The following is a 24,536-nucleotide window of genomic DNA, read 5'->3' on the forward strand; positions in this document are numbered from 1 at the left end:
AAAAATATTGACTGTCGCTTTTTAATTTTGTTTTAATAATGTTATGTATGAATATACGCATATAACATAAACATGTTACTTCAATTGTGTTCAAATGATCGCCTCCATGCTCCACCTGTTTCAAAACACGAAGATATATATTTTGTTATAATAAAAAAACAATCATTATAAAGTCAGTTTCTTTCACCGGTTCTTCTCCTTATATGTGATACTTCTACCTTATTTGTCAATGTCAGTATTGACAATGTCAATTGACATTGCAATTTGCAAAATATATCACACATAATTAAAAAATATCGTCGTTATTTTTATAATGAGGCTTAGAAATGATTGCATATTTAGCCAAGATTATAAATCTTTTTGTTTCGTTAATTCAAAACATTATACTTTTCGCATCTTCAATTGGACAAGTGATAGTGGTTTTATTAACAATAGTTATCTCATTTTTATGCAATATAGTGAGAAACATATTAATATTTTTTCAAATCGTTTATGAAGACAATATTATTATATTCACTGATGACCTGCCCAACTTGGCCAGTAACTTAAACGAGGCGATATATTACCAATGGTCTAATTTACAGAATATATTGTCAACATTCAGCAGTGAAACAACATTTAAAGTCAATATGATAATAAGCAATATTAAAATGACTCTTTCCAGTACGATATTCATCATTGGCGAAGTGCTCCACATTCTAAAGTGTAGTGTGGTTTTCTGTGGTGATACCTTATGGCTTGTGCTTACATTTGTGCCTGTGCAATTGCCTTATTTGATAAAAATATTTTTTAAATATTTAAAAGATATAATCGTGAACAATGTTATTGATGGGTATTTGGCTTTGTTGAAAATTACAAACTTTTTGTCAGATGTACCTCTGCAATCATTTATGGGAATAGTTACTGCCATGATAATTGTACGATTGTGCATACATTTTAGAGAAGTCATACATTCACAGATTTTAAGTTTTTATTGGACTCTAATAAGAAAAGTTACATATATATATTATGTCCTTTATAATTATTGTACAAACTCAGAAGTGAGAATAATAACTCAAATGGTTGATGGTGGGCAGCCAGTTGTTTCAAGAAATTCAGATGTACATTTATTGAATGATAATGACGAGGATCCGGCAAATTCTACAGATGCTTTGTGTGTTATCTGTCAGGAGAGACAGAAATGTGTGTTGACTTTGCCATGCCGTCATGTTTGTCTTTGTACTGAATGTTGCATGCGCCTTTATGGATACCAGCGTACATGTCCTATTTGCAGAACTTTTATTTACCACTCAGTCACTGTGTACTTGTGATATATGTCATATAAACGCATTCCTTGATAATTTAATTATAATGCTAGTTTATCTGGCAGTTGGTATTGGCTATAAGAATATGTTATATTTTTAAATAATTAAACTATTACGAAATAATATCTTAATTTATTAATTAATAAATATTTTTTTGTATTAAATTAGTAGCTCTATTCTAGAAGAGTAAAATAATAGTAAAATATTTTCACTCATACTTTATCTCATCCTTCTTGCTAATTTAGTATTATTTGAGGCTTCTAAATCTTGCTTTGAAATATTCTGTCTAGAATTTAAATTTAAGTCTTCAAATGAAATGTCAATATCTTTAAATGCATTAAGAGTGAATACTGCTGTCATTAATATGAGAAAACCACAGAAGGAACCTAGAATGTCTTCAGTTTTCATGTGCTCCCATTCTCTAAAGAGGATACCTGATGCAATTATGACTAATATTGTAAACATTACATAATACACTGGTGTTACAATACTTGTATTAAATATATCTAGTGCTTTGTTTAAATAATTCATTTGTACCATTATACAAAATATTGACAGCAATAGAAGCAACCAAAACATGTAATTAGTTAGATTATTTATATCACTATTCAATGTTTCCTTAATACCTAAAGCTACACCCTTACAAAACACTACAGTTAAACTACCTACAGCCGAACAAATTAACAGATACACAACTATATTGGTATTACCAAATTTTGGAACAAAAACTATTTTTAGTATCAAACTCATAATTATAATACTTGAGACATACGTTAAGAAAATATAATCAGTCAATTTATTAGAAAGGTCCGAAAAATTACTTATCTCCTCATTTTTAGGTGAATGTATGACAAAAATAATTGAACCAATGACACATAGAAAACATCCGATCTGAAACAATTAAATCATTTAGTGTTATGTAATGTGTATTATGACGACACATACAAATAGTAAATGTTATACCTTTCCAATGAAATTAAGTCTTTCTTGGAGTAATCTTGAAGAAAGTATTGCGGCAACAAGCACACTTAGTGCACCTAAAGGTGTAACTAATGCCGCTGGAGCAAATGCATATGCTAACAGGTTTGCAGCTTCCCCTATACCCACTGTTGATAAAAATTTTATATATTAATATAACTTTAATTTCTATTATGTTCTAAAATTTCATTGAATAATATACATTACTTGTCAAAAGGCCAAACCACCACATCCATTGCTTCAAGTATGCATATCCTCCAGCCGAAGCTCTTGTAATTCCCAAAGTATTAACTTTCTTCAATGCAATCTTTTTTATAATAAAACTACATCCAATAAACACACTAGATAAAATTGCAAGAGAAAGACCTAATGTAAAAGATGCATTTTCATAATTTTCCCTAATGGTTGGACTTTTCATTTTGTCTATTACAGTAAACCTCACTTGACAAAGTCATTAAATTATGTCATTGTTATTCGTCCCACAGAAACTTATGTATGAAAATCATGCCATTATGTTTAATAACCCATTTTTCCGCTAGAAATAAATGATTCACTTTTTACCAAATCATTATTATTATTATCCTTTTCACGTCTTAATACATTTTAAAGATTTATTGCTTAAGTATATTCAAACAACAATAATTATATTCCTATCAGATATTCAAGTATTAACATTCCACTAATAATGATAATGTAATCAGTTAGTCATTTATTCACTTCTAATGTTCCGTTCCTAAACAAGTAAACATAGGTTTGTCATTACATTAGTTATTACAATAACTCAAGTATGAAAGATCAATCAGCACATCAAGACAACGGGCTATCAAAGAGACAACATAAAACCAGTGTGACTATCATGAAAAAAGTTTGACAATGACAGATTATTTTTTTGCATTTATGCCTAGTGCCTACACTCATTCACCAATCACAGAAATAAATAATATTGATGTTTCATTGTAGAATAAGTGTATAGTGATGGTCTCATAGCCTCTAGTAATTTATTGTATATTCGATCAGCTTTTTCTGCTATTTTCCTATAAATAAAAAAATATAATATTGATAATGGAGAATTACTGTGGGCTGAAATTACAATACCAACAATCCCAATAAACAATTAAAAAAAACCTGCAGTCATTTATATTATGACATATTGTACAGATATCAACGACCAACGTCATCAACGACAGCAACTCTAAATTTTTCATTCAAGGCGAAATGACGGAGTCTAATAATTCTAGATAATTATATTAATTCTTTCAAGAAGTTACATTATAAAGTGACAGTGAAAATTTTCATATTATCTTGCTCATACTTAGTAAATATATTTTTGTATAATGTGAGCTCATGAAATTTGTATAAGATCATATTTTAAAGTAATAGAAACAAAAATATTACTATACTATTACTTTCTTGTTGCTAGTTTAGAATGCAATGCTCCCTCGCCGTCGAAACGTTGGTGTGTCTGACAGGACGAATTTGTTACAAGAAGAGGTAATACCGTACAACAAATTAAATAAAAACGGATCTGTTATCCAGCAGACGCATCCACCCAATTTGGAACAAAATTTACAAAGAGGTTTTACCGAAACTGAAATTGCATTTGATTTCTTGGAAGAATTTGTATTTGAACCTGTAATGGCAGCCAGAGATAGGACTCAGGAGTTTGCATCAACAGTCCGAAGCCTTCAAGGAAGAACTTTGGCTAGACCGATAGTTAAAGATGAACGCAAAGCAGCTGTTCTCGCCACATATTCACAATTCATGAGTATGGCAAAAGTAATAAGTAAAAACATAACTAGTACTTATGCTAAACTCGAAAAACTTGCAATGTGTAAGTAAAGTTGCATTTATTCACATTCTTAGTACACTTTACTTTTAATACACCATGATTTGTTTTTTTTTTAAGTAAGTTTGATGTACACTGTCATTAGGTATATAAATGATAATAATTCTGTTTATTATAATATCAATTTAAAAGGCACTATTGTCATATCCACTTTTGCTTATGTGTACAGAATATTGATATGCAAGTTGCATATGTTTAATTTTATAATTATTCTAGTGGCAAAAAAGAAGTCTTTGTTTGATGATCGACCAATGGAAATATATGAGCTAACATATATTATTAAAGGTGATTTAAGTTCACTCAATCAGCAGATTGCTAGGTTGGATGAAATGCCGAGAGGTCGAAAAAGTATGTATAATCATTCATCCAGTGTTGTGATAGCTCTACAGTCCAGGCTTGCCTCTATGAGCAATCAGTTTAAACAGGTAAATACAAGAAATATATTTAATTTTAGAAAGTATTAAGATTTAATATAAGACATTTCAAAGGACAAAACTATAAGATTGTAAAAGTTATATATTTTTGACATATTGACAATTCATTTTAGGTCTTGGAAGTTAGATCAGAAAATCTAAAGCATCAAAATAATAGACGTGAACAATTTTCAAGCTCAGCACCACTTGTCAAAGAAACACCATCTTTATTGCAACCTGATGAAGTCAGCATAGACTTAGGAGAAACATCGAGCTTACAAACACAACAATTAGCATTAAGAGATGATACTGACTCGTATGTGCAGCAGAGGGCAGAAACTATGCACAATATTGAGAGCACAATTGTAGAATTAGGAGGTATCTTTCAACAATTGGCTCACATGGTCAAAGAACAGGATGAAGCTATTGGGAGAATTGATGCAAACATTCATGAAGCTGAAATGAATGTAGAGGCAGGTCACAGAGAAATAATGAAGTACTTCCAAAATATAACTGGCAATCGAGCACTCATGTTTAAGATCTTCGGAGTGTTAATATTTTTCTTTATATTTTTTGTTGTATTTATGGCATAGAATCCACTTAAACACATTCAGTTATCTGTTGAATGAGAATATATTTATCTAATAAACTTTAGAAAAGTGTTTGGTATAAAATAGATATAAATAAATGAAAACATTCAATTAAAAGCAAACATTATTTATGAATTAAAAAAAGGGAGTTCTTATTGGTTACTTTATCCTTCTTTTTGATATTATCATGTTCAATTTCAGTTGAATTACTAAATATGAGTATTCATAGTTGAATAAAAGTGTATGTTATAAATATTTACTTTTTATAGTTTTAAAAACAATAGATTAGACTTTAAATTGTTATGAAGAATGTTTTGAAATAATTAATTTTCAACAGAACAATATATATAGTTGTTTTGTTATTTAAAAATATTATATACAGTACTTTGTTCTCAGAGAAAGACAAATAGGACATTTACTTTTTGCACTTGAGTGACTATGATTAGTGTAATGTAATGCATGTTACCATATCTAAAAAATTGTTAAGATGCAATTGTACTGTAGACTACATTCTATTTTTCATTCATCATTATAATTGCCTTTTTTTAGTATTTACAATAATGGTTTTTGTTCATCCAAATATTTAATTCTATTTCCTGTTTGATATAACATGTAATTAAATTATTTATTATTTCATCAGACTCAATAGAGCACCTTTAGAAATTCAAAAAGGAGTTGTGGAACATTGTGTCTATAACCCATGACCTGCAGTCCATAATAAATTTAATTCCATCTTTCTCTATAAACAAACTATGGTAAAACAAATCATGACTTACAATTTTCTGTGTATGGTTGTATCTTCACTCTAAATATAATTTTTATTTTCATGAATAAATTATATATTTATACAAATATAGAAACTTTTATTTCATGAAATATTATTGTTACTTTCTAAATTTTATTATGAAATAAAACATTTGTTTCATGTAAACTGATATATTTAAATGTTTGTTAAAATTTGTAGTTTTAACTGACCCATAGATTTTAATGCAGCTATGCCTTTTGTGCTGTCATGAATGCTTGTGTGAAATGCAATTTCATTTAAGGTATTCATCATTATCAAGGAATGCTTGACACAGTTTAGGAATAATATTGTTTCCATCATCAGGGCAATGTTGTTCAGATTCATTCACTCCAATCAGATTATATTAATATTATTTTATGAACTGTAAATTCATATAATAGTAAAATCTTTCATATCAATATATGAATTATTTAATAAGGAACATCTGTGATGGAAACACACTTAAAAGATAATAAATGCATTACTTTATGAGAAAGTATCACTATTTGCATTTCTCATGATGGACAAGAAAACACAATTCTTTCCATATATTTTTTTTTATATATAAGAAGTGTTTTATCTAAGGTGTACTTAATATTGAAATAATATGATTATTAATAGTTGACATGCAGCATGATACAAAACAGGCATGACATACAGCATGACTATCTAGGATCCACATTATTCTTAAAAATCATTACAAAAATTATTTACATTTTGTCCTTAGTCAATAACAATACGATAATAATATTTTATAATTATATGTTATAAAATAATGTTAAGGCTGCTTATTATATATGTAATCAATTGTTTACAAAAATTCATCACACCAGTCCTTTAGACACTGGTAGCAATCTGCTGATTGTTTAGAATTGGCGCTGCATGTTTCTTTCATCCACTCTTGAAAAAGTTCTTTATCTTTTTTTAGCACTAAAAACTGTCCCAATACAACGTACGCCTGAAAAAAAAAAAAAAAAGTAAATTTAAAGTACTCAGGAAGATAATGTAGGCTTAATTGTTTGTATATAATAATAATAAATAATTTTCTAATTATTTGTTTAAATGAGATATTTATTTGTTAATTTGATAACCTCTTATCGGAAAAGAGGTAAAATATTAATTATATAAACTTAACATGTATTAATCAAAGAAGTAAAAATTTACAAACATATCAAGTTTATAAAAATAACTTTAATCAACATTGGGTTAAGATAAAAACTGTTACTATTTTATTGACAAAGCTTTTAAGTACCTTGTCAAAACCTGCCGTTTCCAAACGCTTCCCAAGAACTTCACCGACTCCAGCTAAGTCAGTGACAGATTTTTCCCCCATGGGTTCAGCAACAAAGTTACGATGTTTTTGTGATGTGCTAGACATTTTTTTTATTTTAAAATGATATATTCGATATTAAAAATAAGGCAAACAAACGCCGCGTTTTAAAATAAACTTAGGTCATAGACAATTATAGAATTGAATGTTATAGATTAAATTATTACACGTACACTCCATAGACTATATTCATTTTAAAATTAAACCCGTGTTAAGTACTAAGTAGTAATACTACTTACTAGTTTACTATAAGAGCTATCAAAAGTATTTTAATTTATATCTTATTATATAATTTATTAAATAATTTAATTATTAGGTTATGTCTGAATTCTTATTTACATGTATAACTTATTGCATGTTCGTAACTTGATTTTAAAATGACTGACTCATATGTTACTCAGATACCACGCATATGAATGTATAGTCTAATCCGGTGGGTCTAATAGGAAAAATATTTGAAAATTACAGGAATTTATTTTGGAATATATTTAAACTAAGAGCACTGAGAAAATATTCTTCTAAGGGGGTTAATGAGAAATGAAATTTTGTATGGCAAGCGTATATAGAAAAGTTGTAGATAGTTGATGAAATAAATTGTATGTTAGAAATATGGAAATCGGTTCCGAGGATTTATATAATCCAATGAATTATATATCGTTTCATGAATTAAAAATATTTTTTTCAATATTATCTGTTTTTTCTTTCATCGAGTATAAAGTTAATGAAATAAAATCATTAACTTTAATAAATGTATTACTATATTGAGTATTTACACAAACCATAAAAAATTTAATGCTTAAGAACAATGTATTACAACAATTCAAAACCTCTATAATTAAAGAAACTAGAACTTAAGATTAATGAGAATCGTTTTAATTAATCACGATTTTCATTTTAAGATGATAAAATGTTATAAGTTACCATGTTGCCTAAATTTGTTCTAGGCGATCAAAATAGTGTTTTACATGTTAACAAAACTTTTGTTGCTTGAAGGAATTAAACGAATTCACTATATTATTAATTAGTCTTTACACATATTAGCTTCATTGTATGTACATCACACTTTTATTTTTTTTGTTTTTTAGTATGATGAAAATTAGAAGATCTCTAAATGTCTACAACAAAGTTGGCAAGTAGTGCCAACATATCTAATATCTATGTATAAATAAACCACAGTAAGCTTTTTAAACCTAACCTAATATCAAATAACTAAATAGCATATATATTGTTATAGTTTTTTGTACATAAATATTATTACATTTTGCTATTATAACCGTTGTTATAAAAACAATAATACGTGCAGCAGTGCCTTACGCAGTCCATATTTATTATATTATTATTATTTATTATTACTGTGCATTGCGCTGTGTGGCTGCAGCGTTATGTACGCGATCCGCTAGGGCTGTCTCTATTTATTACTCTATTTCTATTTTATAGTCTATGATCTGCTCTGTTCAACATTAAGATGCATTGACAATTTGACAGTCATTAAAAAATAAATTATAGATCTTTAATATTATTTGTATTGAATATTAATTTGAGCTGGTCATTTAATATTATTAATTGAAGTCTCACCATTTTCCCAAAATAAATGCTATCCGAGTTCTAAAAAATTAGAATACGTTAAAATTCAGTATTCACCATGGTAATTTTATATACAATTATCTTCATATAGGTATAACTTTAATAACACCGACTGTATTGTTAATTCTGTATTTTATAGGATACGCCCAATTCCGGGACAAGTTCACCGGGCTTGATAGGCTCTACAGCGCCACTGTTACCACCGCCAATGCTCGGTGGTATGCCGCCGCCAATGCCGCCAGCCGTAGCCATGCCACCGGTGCCGGGAATGCCACCGGTACCTGGAATTCCTCCTGTACCAGGAATGCCACCAAATATGGGACCTCTGCCGCCACCTATGGGTTTTCCTCCAATGATGGCTCCTTTTTCTCTACCACCACCTGGCTTTCCATCATTTAAACCAGTAAATAAATAATTTTATTTTGTCGATATGATACATTTCAGTCTTTTTGTTTATAAAATATTCTAGTGCAGAATAATACAAGTTAATTTATGTTATCTATAAAACTCATGTTTGTTATAAAATATGCATTGCTGACTAAAACAAGTTATAAAAATTGTATTTGTTTTTCATATTGTTATAATCCTAGACTAGTGATACAAATATATTTCTTACTTAACATTTGTTTTAGGAATTGACTGCTCCAGCTCCAGAAATATCACCAATGGCTAATCAAAGCAGCCCCTGGTCAGAGCATAAAGCTCCAGATGGACGAATTTATTATTACAATTCAATCACTAAGCAAAGTCTTTGGGAGAAACCTGACGATTTGAAGACTCCAGCAGAGGTAAATACTAAACTAATAATAAAATCAGTTTAAAATATACTTTAGTCAATTAGGCTTTTACAAGCACCTTTAAACTGAGCATAAATATCTGTTATTATTATTTAAATACAAATATTGATTTTTTAAACTTTTGTTCAGAAAATGCTGTCTGCATGTGTTTGGAAAGAATACACAACTGATGCGGGGCGAGTGTATTATCACAATATTGAAACAAAGGAATCAAGCTGGGTTATCCCCAAAGAACTTCAGGAAATAAAAGACAAAATAGCAGCTGAAGAAGCAGCACAGTAATTAAATTTTGTATTATATTGTGACATTTAAAAATTGGTTACTCAATTTCATATAATTTTAATCTTATGGTGTTCATATGGTTGTAAATCTGTGCTAAGTGTCCTTTTATTTTATCACATGCACTAAGGGGGGGGGGGCAAACATTGTGAGCATATGTATGTTAAATAATATTCTTTTATTTTTGTATATACCGTCACATATAAGAACAGTGCAGTGACACTCCGACACTATTCCTTCAGAGGAGAGAAAGCTATTCTTGAGCAATAAGACATACATTACTCTTCATTCAAATTTATATTAAATTTTATAATTTGAAATTCAGGGCTGCACTAAATGCTGATGTACCTCCAGGCGAAGTGCCACTACCAACTTCTCCAGCATTGTTAGCCTCAGGCAGCTCAGCTCTAGACGAAGCTATGGCTAAAACTCTTGCTTCTATTGACCCCTCCTTGGCAAACGCTATACCAATTCCAGAAGAAAGTAAGTGTATACTTTGTTCTTTAATATTATAACACACTAAAAATAGTGAGATTTCAGTTTTATTGTTCATATATAGAATGTAAATAAAAAAGGTAATCCATTTTTTAAACACTTTTATTAAGATATGTAATCAATTATAGTAAGGATGCTGTACCACTCATGCTAGATGACAAATTCCAGCTTTATTCACAAACTACTACACTATTTTTTAATTTGATTTTGCCATTTTCTTAAATACATCAGCTATTTATTGTATGTATTGAGATTAATACATTTAATATTGTTTATTTAATAAATATTTAAAAAAGGATATAATTAATATTTCGTAAATTATTTATGTAATTGTATTACCTATTATAGTAAAACCAGAGGAAATAGCAGCCCCGCCACAACCCAATGGTACAGATTCTAATGAGCCAGAACTTCAGTACAAAGACAAAAAAGAAGCAATAGAAGCATTTAAAGAATTGCTTAGGGATAGGGTAAGTTTTTTGTCCACATATACCTGTCATTTACTAGAGCTATTTATGATTGCAGGAGCAATGTCGATAAATCTTAGATGTATACATACTGCATGCAACTAATAGCTGTGATATTATGTACATTCATAAGGACTAGTTACATTGATGCACATATAAGCAAGCTTAATTATACTCTCAAATAACTTCATAAATCATTAATTTAATTTATTTTGTAAACAATATAACAATAAATGTGAAATTTTATTGTATTTTGTAGAATGTTCCTTCAAATTCTACATGGGAGCAATGTGTGAAAATTATATCAAAAGATCCTCGTTATATAACATTCAAGAAACTCAATGAAAAGAAACAAGCTTTCAATGCATACAAAACTCAAAAGTTAAAAGATGAAAGAGAGGAACAGAGGTATCTTATTCAATAATAATTAAATCAACAATAAGGGTTTTCACTGTTGAAAAATAATCTACATAAAATTAAATCAACAAAAAAGGTTTTAATTTAAAAAAATAATTTACATTACATATACCAATCATTTAACAAATTAAAAAAAAATTAACACATAAAATTGCAAACCAATATTCACCATTCAATGCCTAGTAGCTCTTTGTTTTGCTCATCAGTGAGCAATACAATTGTACCGGAGAATGAAAATATAAGCCACTTAGTATTATTTGTGATATGTAATTCAATTTAAATACTTGTTTTTATATAATTAATAAAGTAAATATTACAAATAATGTGTTAGTACAACAGCTTTCTTTTTGTTATAAATTACAAATGATATTGTTGATATTTTCAGACTGAAAACAAAGAAGAACAGAGAAAATCTAGAAGAGTTTTTATTGGGCTGTGAAAGAGTAACATCATTGACTAAGTATTATAAATGTGAGGAAATGTTCAATAATCTTGAGGTTAGTTTTTATATTTTTTATAAATTAATTTGTTTATGTTAAATATTTATATCTATTATAAATATAATTGTACAATGTTACAGATATGGCGATGTGTTCCCGATTCTGATAGAAGAGACATATATGAGGATTGTATATTTTCTATAGCAAAGCGAGAGAAGGAAGAAGCAAAGGTCCTTAAAAAACGAAATATGAAGATTTTAGCACAAGTAAGATATTTGTATTCTTCTTGTGATTTTGAAAGATTGTATATTTCCAATTTAAAAAAATAAATAAAAAAAACTTTCTTAAATACCTATTTAGTGGCAAAGGTTATAGAATCATCTGCCTAAAAAAGTACTAATATTAAAAAGTCTTCATTAATAATAAAATTGAATGTTACTGGTTATCTACACATTATAAACATCACTAGCTTACAGTTATTATAATCCAAATATTTTTGGTTTATTGCAGGTTTTAGAGAATATGAATGAAATCACATACAGTAGCACATGGAGCGAGGCTCAAGTTCTATTGTTGGAAAATGCAGCATTCAAAAATGATGTCAGTTTACTTGGAATGGACAAAGAAGATGCTCTTATAGGTAAATTGTTTCATTCTGTAATCCTGAGGAAAGGAAAAGAACACAAAATGATCAAACAAACCTTTCAACATATTTAATGTTATATTAATGTATGTGACAAAATATATATTAAATTAAATTAAGCTTCCTCACTGAATGTAAATAAGCATTTAGAAGCTTTTGTATCATATCTATTCATCATCATTTACTAATTTTCATGTTTGATAAAGCATGTATTGTTTATGGGTTTGAATTGTTTAATTTATAAATTAAAAATACGATTTCATCTTTTTTAGTTTTTGAACAGCACATAAGAAATCTAGAAGCTGAATACCTTCAGGAAAGGGAACAGGTCAAAAAGAGGAATAAACGTCAACAAAGAAAAAATCGAGACAATTTTTTGGTAAAATATAATTCCCAAAATATAATATTATATAATATATTTACTTGACACTTAAGGTTTATTAGGGGGTAGCTCTATTCTAATCTGATGGTATACCATCACAATGACACTTTTCTTTGTCTTTCAAGGGCCATAAAAGATGCCACTTCTGGTAACAATGCCAAGCATAGCCTAGCTTAGTTTAATATTCTTGTTTCAGTTACGCATATGACTTTGAAACTCAGATATGAAATAGAATTTGAATTTGCAATGTGTACTGAGCATGAGAGAAATTGAAGTAACTTTCGTATATTTTATTTATTGAGTGAATATATTCTCACACAGGCACTGCTGGACGGGCTGCACGAGGAGGGCAAGCTGACATCCATGTCGCTGTGGGTGGAGCTCTACCCCGTCATCTCGGCGGACACGCGCTTCTCCGCCATGCTCGGTCAGTCTCACTCGCACTAACATTTGATTTAATTGTAGTCTGCACTCTGCACTCTGCTCGACGTCTTTTATACTCACTAGATATTTACTAAACTGCGATCTTTGCTTCGGTTTCGTTATTCAGGACAGAATGGTTCTACGCCTTTGGATCTGTTTAAGTTCTATGTTGAAAATCTGAAGGCTCGATTCCACGACGAAAAGAAGGTTATAAAGGAAATATTGAAGGAAAAAGAGTTCGAAGTTAAACCGGACACTACCTTCGAAGAGTTCGCGACTGTCGTGTGCGAAGACAGCAAGTCCGCCTCGTTGGATGCCGGCAACGTCAAGTTAACGTACAACTCCTTGCTCGAAAAGGTAAACTGCAAATACAATCTCAATATAAGATATATTGTCGAGTATGTTTAAATAAATAAAGTAAAAATAAAGTAATAAAAGAAAAAATATTTCTCTTTTATAATACTATAAGTATTTCACTCAACAATTGTAGTAGAGCCTATGTTTCATCAGATTTTATCAAATATCCCGGTACGTATACGTATTATTAAAACGCAAAATGAATTCCGACAGGCCGAAACCAGGAGCAAGGAGAAGCTAAAGGAGGAAACCAAAGCCCAGAAGAAAATCGAGGCCGCCTTCAAGTGGTTCGTGGGCGCCGCCAACGTGGACCTGTCGCAGCCCTGGAGCGCCGTGCGCGAGTCGCTGGACGCCGGCGCGCCCGAGCTGGCGGCCGTGGGCGGCGACGACGAGCGCGCGCGCCTGTACCGCGAGCTGCAGCACGAGCACGAGGACAGCTGCCTGCACTACCACCACCCCAAGCCGCGCAAGGCCAAGCGCTCCAAGAAGAAGAAGCAGCGCTCGCACTCGCTGTCGCACTCGCGCTCGCCCTCGCCGCAGGAGCCGCGCGCCTCGTCCGCCAGCGCCACGCCCTCCGACGACGACGAGCGCAAGCACAAGAAGCCCAAGAAGAAGCACCGCAAGCAGCCCGAGCCGCCGCGCTGCCCCACGGTACGCGACCTAGTTGTTGTTGTTGTAGTGTCTAGTTGGACGAATCCTTGTAGGCTATTAAATCGTTTCGCCTCGGAGCGGTCGTTGTTTATTTTCATTTTTTTTATAATTTCTAGAAATCTCCGAGTATAGAGGAAGGCGGTATAACTGACGAGGAGCCCGTGAAGGAGGCCCCAAAACACAAGAGCAAGAAGACAAAACGAAGCGCTCCGAGCTCGCCCGACCAACCACCGGAACTGGCGCACAAACCTAAGAAGAAGAAGGAGAAGAAAGAAAAAAAAGACAAGTATGTAATATTTTAAAAATACTAATTTTTTTGTGTTAATTTTTTGTTTGCCAATAATAAACTAATAGGGAATATGCACTTTTTTTATTTTTATTAATATCAATAAAACAATTTGATACCATCCTATAACTACTTTATTTAGAAAAAAATATATATTCATTTGTAATTTACTACATTTATTTAAACGGGTAGTTTATCATCATTGAACTCTCAACTATCCTATTACCTGAATCCCATCAAGATTAAATGTTTCTATCCCATTTCATAATTCTCAGATTAACTGGAGTATAAATTGATTTAATCTGTTGTATCAATTTATACATAGTTTATTATATAAAGTTCATATAATTAAAATTAAAAATTTAAGGATGATCTTATTCTTCTTTATTAAAAACTATATAAAATATACAAACTGTTTATTACAAAGAAAATCGACTAAAACACGTACCGACACGTAACATTTAATAGTATTTTCTGTACCTATTAGTGTCTGAAATATGAGTAACTTTAAAAAAAAAACATTAAATGTCTAAGTTATTTAGCTCCTAGCTTTCTCAATATTATTAACAGAAGAATGAAAATCCATGGATATTTATTTATGATGTTACATGCATATTCCCTATCGTTGATATAACATATCATAACGTGGATCGTAAAACAGTAAGTAACTGAAAATATTATCCCATTAAAATTTCGAGCATTATATAATTTAGAAAGTATAATGTACGGTCATGGTAATGACCATTACGGTCGTACTGATGTACACTATTCTCAACCATAATAAGTAATGAAACTAATACTCTTTCGTAGGGGTCGGTACGTAACACTCGAGTAACCGCTGCACGTTTCAGAGCGAGCGGCTCGGTGGTGTGGAGCGACGCGGAGCTGGAGTCGCGGCGCGCGGCGCTGCTGGCGCAGCTGCACGAGCACGAGGCCGACTGACGTCGCGTCACGCACGTGCACGTCTTCAACCGCTACCCGCCCGCGCGCCGCCTGCGCAGCCCGCACAGCCCGCTGCCTCCCGCCGACTACTTCCTGCGCGTCTCGCCCGCCACGCCCGCCTCGCCCGCCTCGCCCTCCGCTTCGCCGCCCGTCTCGCCCGCCACGCCCGCCTCGCCCTCCGCTTCGCCGCCCGTCTCGCCGCCATCTCCGGCCACGCCGGCCACTCCAGCCACGCCCACCTCGCCGAGATCACCTGAAAACGAACGTGAAAGAGTCTCCGGGTCTACTCTCGAGTGTTGCTCTAGACGACGAGTATACTCTCCTGTCCGAGTTTTTCGTCCGTTGCAAACAAAATGTTGTAGCGATGACAGACACGCGGAAAATCGACCGCCAAGTCCACCGGACACCGATGAACCTTTCGTAGTGCACTATGAGCGATCACCTACCGCGCCGACGGAGGCGAGTCCGTCGGGAAGTAATTTCATGAAAAATGACAATATTCCCATAATTCTACAGCCTCATAGTCCGTCATCAACTTCGGACGATTGCATTAAACAGCCACTTATATCGCCGATGACTGATACTATGTCCTCCGAAAATTCTGACGAAAGTAAAATTTGAATTGAGACCGATTGTAATATTTTATAATTTTAGTAATATTATAAATTTAGTAACAGTGATGTTATAAAATACGACTTCGTTCACATCTAATTTGAAATAAATAATATTTTCTACTTGGATGATAATTTATCATTCTATTACATAAAATGTAGTTAACTATTCAAACTTCATTAAAATTTAGTGCGATAAAATTAATAGCGAGATGGCGTTTATAATTATTCAAATCTGTGTGTAAAGTTAATAAACTTGCTTAACAAATGCTGTCGGTACGCTATGATTGTCTATTATTAATAATGTACTAAATAAAAGTATTATGTGCATATATTTAATAATTGTCTTTAAATATATCAATACATGTAAATATGATTTCCAATGTGTAGATGTTTATCTTATTGCTATATGTTAATCAGAGAATTGTAAAACAATTTTTTATTTGACAGTAATAAATAGAATATAATAGTCGAATATTAATAATTAGGATATAAAGTGTAGTTCAACCTTCAGATAAACTGTTTCTTTTGAAGTCAACCCAAGCTTAAACATAATTTAAAAAAAAATGGAATACCACAAAATTATACATAAGGTAGATTTTTGTATAAAGAAAAAATAAAAATGTATAAATAAAAACCGAATATGTTTATTTATTTCTTCATAACATAATATTCTAAATAAATTCTTTAACTTTTTTATATTTATAGCTAGTTTAAAATTGATGGAATACATTGCCTGTTGTAACACGATTTTGCAACAATTACAAATAAATACTTTATAAACAGATTTATAAATATTTATTCCGAAGTAATCATATAAGTGGAATGGAAGAATATAATTCAAAAATTTCGATATTATTACACTATATACATTGTTGCTTTATACATTGCTTATCTAAAGAAAATCCTGGCACTTGTTAGACTGTAATACAAAAGCTTGTATTCCTCTTCGAGTGTTTTGATCTTTTTTTCTGTGAGTGCCAATGCCTGTTGTAATTGCACAGACCCTTTTGTTTTTTGCTCATGAATGATTTCTTTTTCACTTTTAATATGATTCCACACCGAGTCAAACCAATGAAGAGCTTCAAAGTTTGAATCCTAAAAAAAATAACAACTGTAATACTGCTCCCCTCAAACTATATTTTTCTTGGAACATCTATGGTAATGCCAGATTTCAGAGTCTGACAACCTGAGATAAAACTATTTTATTGTATGTACAAGTTAGCTCAAATGTTGGTGTAGGTTGTTTTATTATAAATTGGACACCAACGGCAAAAATATTTTACAAAACTGTGAAAATCAATAATTTAAATAACGGCTATCGTTTATATTGCCTTACCTGATCCAACAATTTAAGAATATAAGCTATACCCATAGCAAAACCATCATCGGTAAAAGAAGCTCCAATCTTGTTCTTCTTCGACATTTTATCTTTTGATAATATCATGTGTTCCACAAAATTTAATGTCAAAGGAGGAACAATGATAAAGAAATTTTTGAGGTGCACATTCTTAGGATTCCTAAAAACAGGAGCAAAAACTTCGACGAGTAATTTGAAATATTCAGTTCCCTGAATAAAGTTTGTTATTAAGCCGTCTATGTTATCGTCCAGATTTCCCGCGGCTTCTATCGATTTATCACTGAGTGCATTTTCTTGACACAAGTCTTTATATTTTTTTACCTCCAGATCAGGGAGAAAGGCCGTTGCATCACAGCAACAATGTCTTCCGCCGGAACGAATCATACGCACGTATCCCATTGCATTTCCAATTTGAGTGATGAGATCTCTAAACAGATCTAAATAACTTTGTCCGTCCTCTGCAACTCCCAGAACTTTAATACCTTTATTAAATTTCTCTGCGTTTTTGTAGAAATACACATTTTCGTTAGTTCCTTTAAAATTCCGTAAATCTTTAATGAGGCGTGATTTTATTTGCTCGTCATACATAAACTGAGAGAACGTAAAGAATTTATTTTTGAGAAATTGGTATGTAAAATTAACAGTGGTGTTCATAACGCCAGTGCCGTGAGTTCTTATTGAGTTGGCAATGTGCCTTATGTTTATTGAATTTAAATGTTTGTTGTTGCTACTCTTTTCAATAAAAATTTGATTATTAAGGTTATATTGGTATTTAGCGACAAATATATGAATGTTGCGCATTATTTCTAAGACATCCAAGCCCTGTTCCAAGGTTTGCGTTGGAAGATTGTCATGTATAGTTGATATGTTGAATTTTAGTTTTGCCATTTGACGCATTTCACCGTACGTCTTCCAATCTGATAATACAACTGTTGTTAAATTGTAAAAGGTTTTCGAGAGATATTGTTCTACAGAATGTACCACGGACATATTCGTATTGTGGAAACGGAGAATATCTAAAAGTAAGAGATTCTTCTTAATCATGTCTAACATCAATGGATTTACTGCATCCAGTTGTAAATGAGAATGGATATGGAGACGCAGATTCGTTTCTATAGACTGGCTTATATTTCTAAGAATAGATTCTTCAAGTATGTCCTTTATTCTGTTTTTAAAATCTAAAGCCTTGGTTTCTTCAAATTGTTTGTCTGTTTCTTCTAGGAAAACGACACAATCTTCAAGAGCCATTAAAAAGTATTTTATCTTAATAGCATCTAATTGCATACTGAAATTCTGTTCCAAGTATATAGGAATGATATTTTGATGCCAGAACATCCAAGAGCAGTTACAATATTTATTTATACTTTTGGTAAAATTTGATAATGCTTGTATTTTTTCAAGTAACAATCCGAGTTTGACGTAACTATCATCTACAAAAGTAGTTTCTGGCACAAAACTAAGAGCAATATTAGTAGCCATGTTACGATCTAAAGTAGCTGCTCCTTTTATAGCCTGCTCTGCAATTACAATGCAAGTGAGCTCATCCAATCTTTTAACAGCATATTTTTTATCACTCATCAATGTCTTTTTCAATTCGAGTATTGAAGAAACTGCTTGAAATATCAGATGCTGGATTATCATACTTATAGAATTTATTATTTGATTATAATTTCTGCTGATAGCATTATACATACTTTTCAGAATGTCCATAATCTCAAATAATGACATTAATATGTTTTTCGATAATGCCATGCCAAGAGATAGATGCAGATTGATAAAAGATAAGATTGAGTAGTTTATGTTGGAAGCAATGTCAAGGCCATCTAAAATAGTTTTAGCATGAAGACTCATTTCAGCAGCACTCAGTTTATTGTTACTAGAAAATAATTCTTCAACTCTCAATATCCACTGTGTGCTTACATTTTGAAGAACCATAATATCTTTAGTTAGAGATATTTTTTTAGCGCTCATATAAGATTGTCGTGTTTTAAGCATAATTTGTGATAATTTATTGTAATTACCACAAAGTGAAGGGACATACCGTTGAAGAAACTGTTCTGGAAACCAAACAGCTGTTCCAACCACAAAAATACTGTGTCCCTATAAATAAAAATAAATAATTTATCATAATTAAATAATTATTTAGAATATCTTTTCTTTATAATAGTCATATTGTCACATACCTTTGTATTTAATTCCATCAAACTTTTAAATGTTTTCTTATCATTAATTCCAAACAAATGTGAATTAAAGGCAAATAGCACATTTATTTTGATGTATTTATACATATTGTCACCATTTGGCTTTTCCTGTGCAAGTTTATCCAGGTTAAGCATAGCTTGTTTTATGTACTTCGTAAATTCAGCTGATACGAGTGAACAGTTCTTTGTAATCAATTCTTTTTTCCTCAAAAGTAATATATTATTAAGAGATGACTGCACAATATCATCATTCATTAATTTGGATGTGATACTGTTAACAGCTCCTGTCAAAGCTTTAAGTTGATCTTCATCTGAGTCAATATTGTCACTGGCATTTTTCAAACTTTTGCAGAATTTATTCCAATTTGATGCTAACATACATCTTGATATTAGCAGTTCAATAATCACCAGAATTGTCAAAATCTCTCCAACTTTATTTATCAGAAAATGCCATTGAATTCCACCTAAAAGGTGTGGTTAAGATTAATATGTATATATTAATACAAGCATTTTTAGCTAATCACCCCTACATGCATTTATAGCATTTATATGTTATGGATTTACATCTTGATATGTTTTTTTATAGTGTATTAGAATTATAAATGTAATTTCCATATAATCTTAAAATAATTATTTGAATGTTAATATTAGGTAATAAAAACGTAAAAACTTACTAAGATTTATCACATTTCCATTAAAAATAGCAAACATTTGACTGCATAGATTAGTAAGGATTTCATTGCAGCGATTAACAAATAAGTTTAACAAGCATATTGAATCCATTTGTGAGGAAATATCATTTGGGCAGTATTCATCATATATTGATAAAAACTGAAAATGTCTGTGAAAGAGAGTAAATACATAGAATATATTTATAATAAACCTAATAATGATATGGCTCATATTATCAAGATATGTTATATTACACACCTTTCATAGGCTTCACTTTTTAATTCATTTACTTCAACACAAAGTGATGATAAAACGCTTAAGATTTTAGTTATAACTGTATTGTCAGAGGCAACTAGATCTATAGTTGTAATAAGCTCATTTGATTCCATAACAACTTGTATTGGAGAAAATGTTTTATTTTCTTCTTTATTTTGGACATTGAGTATGGATGTGTAGTCCTGATGATGTTTTTTGAAGAATTCTCCATAACTTTTTAAAATATATGCTCCAGCTTCTTTTTCCATATCACTTTTCATGACAACAATTTCTTAAACATTTAAAACTATTACTGTACTAAATCAAATTAGAAGTAGTTTTCTCAAAGCCACTTTTTCCCCATAAGATGCACCGATACTTTGAATCGTGCTTTATTATATATATATTAATAATAAGAATTTATTATTTAGCTGCAGTCGACTTGTTATTGTTAATAATCGACTTTGACGTAAGTATTTATACTATAGAGTATATATATAAATTATAGTAATACAGATCTAATGTATTTTACGAGAAGAAAGTTGAACGTCAAGTAACAAATTTATTTAAATTCTGAGAGTAAGACTAAGAACTACATAAAGTTTGTTGCAGCGCTAATCTTCATTATGTCAACTATTAAAACTTAAAACAATAAAAATGTTTATATTATTACTTACAAAATGGTTTCATTATTAAGAACCTCCAATTAAATAAATTACTCGATTGTATTTTATCTAAAAATTAAATTATTTAAAGTATATAATAGTGTAATTAAACTTCCTACAATTATTTAAAGTCTAAAGCATTCAACTGGAGATTATTCAATTTAAATTTATCTGTGGCAAAGACTGACATTTGTCAGTTATATATTTGACATATTTGACGAGTTGACGGTAATTTCTAAATCAGAATAAACCTTAAATGGAGCCAAATCTTAAGTTGAACATAGAAGAATTAAACATAGAGAGTCTATCATTACAGATCAATCTCTACCGTGCTTTACTTACTAGACAGATTTTAGTGCATTGATACTTCGATACCGAAAGCAATAATTTATAAGAAGAAGTCAACAACTTATTTAAATATTGTTTTCTTAAAAGTGAATTAACGAACGTTTCCATATATTGGATTTTTTAAATCAGATATTATAAAATTTTGTAAAAATGGATCAAATGCTACCAAGTCCTTACAACATACCGGGTATTGGTACCCCATTACACCAACCTGAAGAAGATCAACAAATTTTACCAAATGCTATGCAGCAACAACATCAACAACAACAACAGCAACAGCAGCAACAACAACAGCATTCATTGGTATCCTTAGGCTCCTCACCTTTAGTTGGATTTGGTTCCTCCATAATGGGTACTCCACAAAGGACCATGCACACTTATGCTCCAACGGCAAGCTATGCAACACCTCAACAGATGATGCAGCCTCAAACACCGGTATTTTTTTAATAACATAGACTTATGGTCTTATTCTTTTATTTCCAAAGTTATTGTTAATTTTATATTTTCTATGTTTCAGCAAAATTTAATGTCACCAATGATCACTGGAGGTAGTATAGCAGGGCAGCCTATATTAAGTCAGGCAAGCCCAGCACCCATGACCCCTATGACTCCACACTCGGCGGACCCTGGAATATTACCCCAATTACAGTAAGCAAATAACTAATGATTTAAAATATTAATTAATAACTCACCCATATATAAGTTAGCGTTAAGTAGTTTGAAAAACTGAGTGAAAAATATGACAGATTTTTTTTTCCATTATTTAAAATTGTAGTGCAATATTAATCTTGTCATAAAACAAAATATACACATGAAAGCTTAATTACTATAGAGAAATATTTATTATGTTAAATTAAAGAAATTTCACTCAAACATATTTCAATATATCTTGCTTTAAAAGGTATACTACATACTACAAAGCTGTTTGAGCCTAATGTCTATAGCTAATAAGCTAAAATAATATAATTATAATAATATTTTACCCTCTTGTGCTTTGCTATATTTATATGCCTGTTGAAAGGTAAAATTCAAACAGGATCATTATTATTTTTTTACAGAAATATTGTTTCCACCGTGAATCTAAACTGTAAATTAGATTTGAAAAAAATTGCTCTTCATGCACGTAATGCTGAATACAATCCAAAACGGTTTGCTGCTGTTATTATGAGAATTCGTGAACCGAGAACTACAGCACTTATATTCTCTTCTGGAAAAATGGTCTGTACTGGAGCTAAAAGTGAAGAAGATTCCCGTTTGGCTGCTAGGAAATATGCCAGAATTATTCAAAAACTTGGTTTTACAGTAAGTTAATTATTGTGTTTATTTTAATAGGTATATTATACTAACATGATGTTAACTTAGCCAACTCATAAGTCTCTCCTAAGGTTTGTTTATTATATCTGCTAAGATATGTTTATTTATACAGAACTGTCACTTCAAAATAAACAGATTTCAATAGCTGGAGGAGAACAGATAAATAAATTGAGATCTATCTAATTATAAATTACAGAGAAGAGAGGGTGTAGTTGTACTTAATAACTATGCTAGCAATATTTTGTATTTATATTCCTATTTAATTTCATTTGGTATAAATCTGAAGACTATTAAAAAAAAAACTAGAGAATTGCCGATTATAAATTTGGTCGACTAGCAGACTAATTGATTAGTCAGTTGTAGAGGCCAACTAGTCAGCTGACTTATCAATCAATTTTATTTTGTGTAAAAAATTAAAATGATTGTTCATTAAAATGAAAAGAAAGTCTCGCGTATAAAATTTTGGTACCTAGGGCATTTACGTATTAACGGCACTGCGGAAAAAATAATAATCTGCGAATGCACCAATATAGGTATACAAATGATAATTTATCTAAAATTCATTTAATGTAATACCTTCCGTATACATTTTATCAAGAAATACATATAATAAAAGAAGCCAGTTAGTCGGCCGAATATTCACTTACTACGAATGCGGCCAAATAGTCGGTTTTTTCCGACTAGTCGGAACATTTTTAAAAATAACATATACCTATATATTATAGTGGTCTTTTTAATTGCAGGCAAAATTCTTGGACTTCAAAATACAAAATATGGTGGGGAGTTGTGATGTTAAGTTCCCTATTCGTCTTGAAGGTTTAGTACTGACTCATGGACAATTCAGTTCCTATGAACCTGAACTTTTTCCTGGACTTATATACCGAATGGTTAAACCTAGAATAGTATTACTTATTTTTGTCTCTGGCAAAGTAGTGTTAACAGGAGCAAAAGTGCGTCAAGAAATATATGAAGCATTTGATAATATTTACCCAATATTAAAAAGTTTTAAAAAACAATAGTTAATATAATATTTAGGTTATTTTTGTAAGCTGTTCTTATTTATAAAAAAATCACTTAATACTTGTTTCATTTCCTTTATTTTATATATATATAAAATCTTTTTCCTTATAATAATGCAAACCTATTGAAGAGCAAATTATTGTTTATACATAAAGTAATTTTAGTTGAAATAAAACTAGTTTTTTTTTTTTTTTTAACGGATTTAATCGCGTATATTAATTATTTTATTTTAACATCCCGACGTTTCGAGCACTTTGCAGTGTTCGTGGCTCGAAACGTCGGGATGTTAAAATAAAATAATTAATATACGCGATTAAATCCGTTAAAAAACTAGTTTTATTTCAATGTGTAATAATCGCGAAAATCTAAGACAACATTAATTTTAGTTGGATAACTTTTATCTAAGTGTTGAAGTGAGCATAAGTGATTTTGTTCTTTATGCAATTGTGATGGTCCGAGGTTGGCCGAGGTCAATCGCCATTTTTTTTTTATATCTTATAGAGACACGTATCAATTCATAATATTAGTATAATGGAACAAAATTGTAAATATCAAATACAACTAATCTTTCATTGCTAAATTCGATTGACTACTCAAAATTTTATTAAATAATGAATACGAATTTATTCGATATCTGGAAATTGATATATTCAGACAATAGATTGATGTTTTTTTGCTATTT

At 30.9% G+C, this 24,536-nt stretch overlaps 6 protein-coding genes across 10 annotated transcripts; 3 read left to right on the forward strand and 3 right to left on the reverse strand.

Annotated features, from left to right (window-relative positions):
• Positions 1-493: 493 nt before the first annotated feature.
• LOC125066141 (magnesium transporter NIPA2) lies at positions 494-3,114 on the reverse strand. 2 transcript variants are annotated; one of them, XM_047674075.1, is made up of 4 exons: positions 3,046-3,113; positions 2,490-2,817; positions 2,268-2,410; positions 494-2,195 (listed from the first exon to the last, which is right to left on the reverse strand). In XM_047674075.1, exons 2-4 carry the CDS (start codon positions 2,698-2,700, stop codon positions 1,524-1,526), a joined length of 1,026 nt encoding a protein of 341 aa, XP_047530031.1. In that variant the 5' UTR covers positions 2,701-2,817; positions 3,046-3,113; the 3' UTR covers positions 494-1,523. The 2 variants fall into 2 exon arrangements, with proteins under 2 accessions (XP_047530031.1, XP_047530030.1); XM_047674074.1 differs by having other exon boundaries at positions 2,490-3,114.
• A 278-nt stretch (positions 3,115-3,392) lies between these two features.
• On the forward strand, positions 3,393-5,989 carry LOC125066140 (syntaxin-5). Of its 3 annotated transcripts, none has more exons than XM_047674073.1 (4): positions 3,393-3,597; positions 3,703-4,113; positions 4,345-4,553; positions 4,676-5,989. In XM_047674073.1, the coding sequence occupies exons 2-4, from the start codon at positions 3,714-3,716 to the stop codon at positions 5,132-5,134; spliced, it is 1,068 nt and encodes a 355-aa protein (XP_047530029.1). In that variant the 5' UTR covers positions 3,393-3,597; positions 3,703-3,713; the 3' UTR covers positions 5,135-5,989. The 3 variants fall into 3 exon arrangements, with proteins under 3 accessions (XP_047530029.1, XP_047530028.1, XP_047530026.1); XM_047674072.1 differs by having other exon boundaries at positions 3,394-3,618; positions 3,708-4,113; positions 4,676-5,988; XM_047674070.1 differs by having other exon boundaries at positions 3,395-3,618; positions 4,676-5,988.
• A 64-nt stretch (positions 5,990-6,053) lies between these two features.
• Positions 6,054-7,378, reverse strand: LOC125066142 (barrier-to-autointegration factor). The gene is made up of 2 exons (XM_047674076.1): positions 7,168-7,378; positions 6,054-6,873 (listed from the first exon to the last, which is right to left on the reverse strand). Exons 1-2 carry the CDS (start codon positions 7,291-7,293, stop codon positions 6,727-6,729), a joined length of 273 nt encoding a protein of 90 aa, XP_047530032.1. The 5' UTR covers positions 7,294-7,378; the 3' UTR covers positions 6,054-6,726.
• Positions 7,379-8,751: 1,373 nt separating this feature from the next.
• On the forward strand, positions 8,752-15,438 carry LOC125066278 (pre-mRNA-processing factor 40 homolog B). Of its 2 annotated transcripts, none has more exons than XM_047674298.1 (16): positions 8,752-8,890; positions 8,969-9,232; positions 9,462-9,617; positions 9,756-9,904; positions 10,231-10,388; positions 10,749-10,870; positions 11,127-11,275; positions 11,670-11,781; positions 11,865-11,990; positions 12,235-12,364; positions 12,640-12,746; positions 13,071-13,176; positions 13,300-13,529; positions 13,743-14,180; positions 14,297-14,466; positions 15,318-15,438. In XM_047674298.1, the coding sequence occupies exons 1-16, from the start codon at positions 8,888-8,890 to the stop codon at positions 15,406-15,408; spliced, it is 2,511 nt and encodes an 836-aa protein (XP_047530254.1). In that variant the 5' UTR covers positions 8,752-8,887; the 3' UTR covers positions 15,409-15,438. The 2 variants fall into 2 exon arrangements, with proteins under 2 accessions (XP_047530254.1, XP_047530255.1); XM_047674299.1 differs by lacking the exon at positions 15,318-15,438 and adding an exon at positions 15,277-15,316.
• Positions 15,439-16,699: 1,261 nt separating this feature from the next.
• On the reverse strand, positions 16,700-20,947 carry LOC125066276 (WASH complex subunit 4). Its single transcript, XM_047674296.1, has 5 exons — positions 20,511-20,947; positions 20,255-20,421; positions 19,563-20,044; positions 17,359-19,479; positions 16,700-17,117 (listed from the first exon to the last, which is right to left on the reverse strand). Exons 1-5 carry the CDS (start codon positions 20,786-20,788, stop codon positions 16,911-16,913), a joined length of 3,255 nt encoding a protein of 1,084 aa, XP_047530252.1. The 5' UTR covers positions 20,789-20,947; the 3' UTR covers positions 16,700-16,910.
• A 443-nt stretch (positions 20,948-21,390) lies between these two features.
• On the forward strand, positions 21,391-23,919 carry LOC125066281 (TATA-box-binding protein). The gene is made up of 4 exons (XM_047674301.1): positions 21,391-21,955; positions 22,038-22,168; positions 22,579-22,822; positions 23,578-23,919. Exons 1-4 carry the CDS (start codon positions 21,671-21,673, stop codon positions 23,851-23,853), a joined length of 936 nt encoding a protein of 311 aa, XP_047530257.1. The 5' UTR covers positions 21,391-21,670; the 3' UTR covers positions 23,854-23,919.
• Positions 23,920-24,536: the final 617 nt, after the last annotated feature.

The sequence above is a fragment of the Vanessa atalanta genome, chromosome 9, assembly GCF_905147765.1.
Source record: "Vanessa atalanta chromosome 9, ilVanAtal1.2, whole genome shotgun sequence".
Classification (NCBI taxonomy): domain Eukaryota; kingdom Metazoa; phylum Arthropoda; class Insecta; order Lepidoptera; family Nymphalidae; genus Vanessa; species Vanessa atalanta.